Source organism: Poecilia mexicana, unplaced genomic scaffold, assembly GCF_051168715.1.
Source record: "Poecilia mexicana isolate PSO_F unplaced genomic scaffold, ASM5116871v1 scaffold_9, whole genome shotgun sequence".
In the NCBI taxonomy this organism is placed as follows: domain Eukaryota; kingdom Metazoa; phylum Chordata; class Actinopteri; order Cyprinodontiformes; family Poeciliidae; genus Poecilia; species Poecilia mexicana.
Window position 1 is genome coordinate 9586901 of NW_028263378.1, and position 4837 is coordinate 9591737.

Below are 4837 nucleotides of genomic sequence, written 5' to 3' on the forward strand. Positions count from 1 at the left end.
GCTGGTCAAGGCTGTCCCGTGGCGTAACTGCCGCCATTACGGCTCAGCAGAGTGGGTGGCTGAGCCGTTCATGTTCTGACATATTAGAGCCAATATGGCGGACACAGAACTTTAGTCACTTTAAACGTCTGCTTTAAATTCATGGACAAACATCAAGATGCAGAACTATATGATATGATAAACAATCTGGAACTGTTGGAAAACCCCTATTTTTTTTTTTTTGCTTTGCTCCTTCGTTTCTTCTGTATGTATTGGAGCAGCCTGGGTCGGCTTCTTCAAGTTCTTTAGATTTGTTTACATCTGATGCCGATACCATATTTATATATGATGATAATAATAATAAAGAGGGAAAAAAACGTCTGCTTTTTACGGAAGAGCATTAGGGCCACTGGAAAGAAGAAAACAAATTTGACTTTAATCTCAGAATTCTGACTTTTTTCTCAGAATTCTGAGATTAAAGTCAAAACTGTTTTATTTTCCAGTGGTCCCAATCCTCTTCCGTAGCTTTTCAACGTCTCTAACCGTTAAGGCCATTTCTGATTAGTTTATAGGTAGCGTCCAAATTGTCACAATAAAAAACATGTTTTACCAAGGAAAATAAATTCCCACTTGAAATTAATATTGGGCATATAGAGCAACACAAGGGTATGAAAGCCCGTTTCCGCCACTCTAATAAGAAAAATTCTATACTAGGATAGTATTTCATTACCAACATTATCACAGTGGTGGAACTGAGTTTCTAAACATTTTTTGTAAACACCTTTTGCACTATTTCTACCATCTTTGTTGATCCCAGTATGTTTCCATGATTTGTTTCGTTAGATTTTAAAAAATTTTTTATATATATAAACGTATTAGCATTCCTTTTCAGAAGGATAATATAACCTTCCACTGTTAAACACTCAAAAAGACATCAGAAACATCAGTACAGGAGTATTGATGGTTTATGTCAGGGGTGTTGGTTTTTCTTTTTGGAAGTTGGTTGGTTGGTTGGTTGGTTGGTTGGTTGGTTGGTTGGTTGGTTGGTTGGTTGGTTGGTTGGTTGGTTGGGTGGGTGGCTGGCTGGCTGGCTGGCTGGCTGGCTAGTTATCGTATGCTGAGTGCATATTTGTAGTACTTGTTGAAAACTGTATAGCTCACCTGTGTCATAACTGTGTATAGCGATATCACCTTAAGACGTGTTTATTTATTTGCTTTTTATAATGAATTTGAATAAGTTTTAAACCATGAGACACATTTATTTATTTGATTTGTTTCTTATACAAAGATAACGAGTAAATCATCTAACTTTTTCTTTACCAGTTCATGTAATACACTGAATTTGCATGCACTGTAAATAGTTTGTATCACTGGAATGCATTTGATTTAATAAAATGAATTCAAAAATAGTTTCAATCTTTGACTGGACTGACTTTAGAATCTGTTTATCAGCTAAGATTGTGCGCATAAAGAAAGAATTTGCCTTCAGTTTCATGCATTTACAGCTCACATAAATATACAAACTCTTGATTTAAGTAAAAGATGGGGATTACTCCAATTTATTTACTATAGCTGACAGCATTCCCAAATTAACTGTTCTGTTACTTCATTACATTTCAAATGTTCTCTTCAATTGACCTCAAGTTCTTTCCAGAAGTAAATTTCAGCTTAAAATTTAAAATGTCCACATTTAGTTCTTTTTTGTGCAAACAGAATTTAAATCACTAAACCTTGTATCAAACCAGATATGAAAATTGTCTTTCTCCTGCATGTGTGGCACAGACATATTAAGCCTCCATGTCTGAAAAATCAATAATCCACTGTTTCAAAGCTGCTTAAAAAAACAGCTAAAACTTCCCCACAGCCAGGCTCCCCCTCTGCTTATAAGCCCTTCACCCCTCTATTCACTGGAAATAACAGTTCAAACGCACAATGCGCTCTGGACCGCTCTATTCAGTCGCTCAACTTCCCCACATTTTCATTGGTCCCCAGAGGATGCGGCCGCAGCGGATTGGAGGAAAGTTTCTGGTTGGGTTTTCACACCCCCACCTTGCAGATAGATATCCGTGGTCCGGTGCTTCTGTGTTTCCAGTTGTTTTCACATCCACTCACTAACAAAGAGACTCGGCGCAGCTGCTGTATATTTCTATGTGAATGTAGAGACTTGCAGAGCAAACAAGCGTAAAGCTACTCAGGAGTGGAATCGTTCACAGCTTGCTGGAGAAATACGGAGAATTTGATCAACTTTATAAAGGACAGACAGAAGAAAGAAGAGTGAAAATGGTGTCGGCCGGACTGGAGATCTTGGGTCTTTCTTTGTGCGTAATTGGCTCGCTCCTGGTCATGGTTGCGTGCGGGCTTCCCATGTGGAAGGTGACGGCGTTCATCGAGGCCAACATCGTGGTGGCGCAGACGATGTGGGACGGCCTGTGGATGTCCTGCGTGGTGCAGAGCACCGGCCAGATGCAGTGCAAGGTGCACGACTCCGTCCTCGCTCTGACCCACGACCTGCAGGCGGCCAGAGCGCTCACCATCATCTCCTCCGTGATGGGAGTGCTGGGTCTCATGGTGGTGATCGCGGGGGCGCAGTGCACCAACTGCATCCGCACAGAGTACGTGAAAGCCCGTGTGGTAAACGCCGGTGGGATCATCTACATCATCAGCGGCCTGTTTGTGCTGGTTCCTCTTTGCTGGATGGCCAACAACATCATATCGGACTTCTACAATCCGCAGGTGCCTTCATCCAAGAAGAGGGAAATCGGCGCTGCGCTCTACATCGGCTGGGCGGCCACGGCGCTGCTGCTGATCGGGGGAACGCTTCTTTGCTGCTCCTGTCCCTCCAGTGGAAACTCGGGATACTCTGTAAAATATGCCCCGACCAAGAGAGCCTCGCAGAACGGGGACTATGACAAGAGGAATTATGTGTAGCTGCCTGCTTGGCGCGGAGCAGACGGTGCGTAAAAGTGACTTGCAGCTTTGAAAAAACTGTTTTTTACGGACCTTGTTTTTGCACCTCCAACTTTTTTTATGTATACATTTGAACTTTGAAATCAGCGGAAGCCTCTCTGGTCCTTCAATATTCTCGGGCCATATTTTTACACGCTTTTGTGTCTACTGGAGATTTTTTATTTTTTATTTTTTAAGACTATCGACAATATACGGAGCTCCTACATGGACATTGATGGAAAAAATAAATAAATAAACGTTTGTTTTACTTTTTTATTTTTCTTCAATGTCCTTGCATTGGCTCCATAACTGTTAAGAGGTAGCACGACAAAAAAGGAGTATCTTTCTAAGGTACCTGCTTTTGTAAATTGTCAAAATCATTAGATTTGGATTTATTTGCTATTTTTTCTTGTTTGATTAAGTCTCTGCACCGAAAATGTAACGTGTTCTTTGTCCTCAATGTGCATTGTCAGCACAAAGTTGTACAGTAGAATGGCTGCACACCCTCACAGTGAAAAACTGTTTTCTTTGGCGGCAGTAGCATTTTGTCACCAGAAACCAGCAAAAAGAACAAAAATAAACCGGTCATTTGACTTTAGTTTTAAAATACAAGATATAAAATTGCAATACAAGCTTTTTTTTCTTTTTTTTTCCTTTTTATGGTTCAGAAATTACAAGTGATTTAGATTTGGTTTGAATTTCTTAGCAGATGTTAAATGTTAAAAACCACAGGTAAAAAGAAAACTGAGCCCTTTTATCTCATTTCTACACTGGCTAAAGACGATCCTTCACCCCGTGACGTCACTTTGTATGGAGTACCGGAAGGGTGATTGTTTTCAACAGATTCTAAGGTAATAAGAAAATGCCAACAATTTACTTCAACTTCATACCCTCCTACAAATTCAGCCAAATGTTTATTAAATATGTTTTGTGATGAAAAAATAAACAACTCAGTGTCCAGCAGAAGAAACAGCGCCCCCTACAGTCACAGTATACAGTAATCGCAGAATTTATCTGAAACATCAATGTAACTTTTCCATTATTTTCCTTGCAAAGGATTTTGTTTTTAACATTTTAAACATGAAAAGAGAATCAAACCATCTATTTTTGATCACAAGAACAATTCAATAAAATTTTTAAAAGCTTTACCGTAACATTAAAATCAAATAACCACTTGCTGTTTTGTTTTTGGTTAATTTTTCATCACTATTTTCTAATTAGACCATCACTGAGCAAAATATGAATGCACCATGATCCAAGATTTACCACTTGGAAACAACGTCCAATAAGGAAAAAGACTTAAGAAGAAAATCTCACATGTTAAAGTCCTTTTGAATCGTAGAATGTTATTTTTGTGTCGGGGAATCATGTGGGAGTCCATTCTTTGTCTTGTCTGAGCACCTGCTAAGTTTTTCGCACTATGAAAGCATCTTTTCGTTACATAACTTCCAGGTTTTTGTTGCTATTTTTGACGTCTGATGTTATGTTTCATTTTCCATGTGTATGAAGATGCAATACTGTTTCATTTTATTATGATTAAACAGAATATATTGTCTGAAATCTTTAGTTTTAGAGTGTGTTATTAAAAGCAAACCACAGCAGAGACATGGTGAAGGGGGGGAAACCTCCTCGGCTTGGTCATGCTGTTCCCACCGCCGGTCCATAAAACAACCCCCACGACGGGAGAAAGTATTTTGGTTATCCAAAGAAATCCAGATGACAATGCCCATTCAGCCAGAGTGGGGCTCTGCTGCTCAGCTCACAATGCCCCCCCGCCTCCCAACGACCCCCAGTTTGAGACCACCGCCGCCCCTCCTCAGGCCAGTCAGTGAAAGGCTTCAGCACGACTCATTCAGTCTAATCTCAATCCCACAGAATAAGACACAGTCTCCAAGGCTGGATTTACAAGTCC

The 4837-nt window shown here is 40.1% G+C and overlaps 1 protein-coding gene across 1 annotated transcript; it reads left to right on the forward strand.

The window, feature by feature from the left end:
• The first annotated feature begins 1915 nt into the window (after window positions 1-1915).
• On the forward strand, window positions 1916-4485 carry cldn5a (claudin 5a). Its single transcript, XM_014993604.2, has one exon. It carries the CDS (start codon window positions 2260-2262, stop codon window positions 2905-2907), a length of 648 nt encoding a protein of 215 aa, XP_014849090.2. The 5' UTR covers window positions 1916-2259; the 3' UTR covers window positions 2908-4485.
• The last annotated feature ends 352 nt before the right edge of the window (window positions 4486-4837 follow it).

Excerpts from the sequence above, each read along its gene's own strand:
- cldn5a (XM_014993604.2), top strand. The coding sequence starts at position 2,260 with ATGGTGTCGGCCGGACTGGAGATCTTGGGTCTTTCTTTGTGCGTAATT.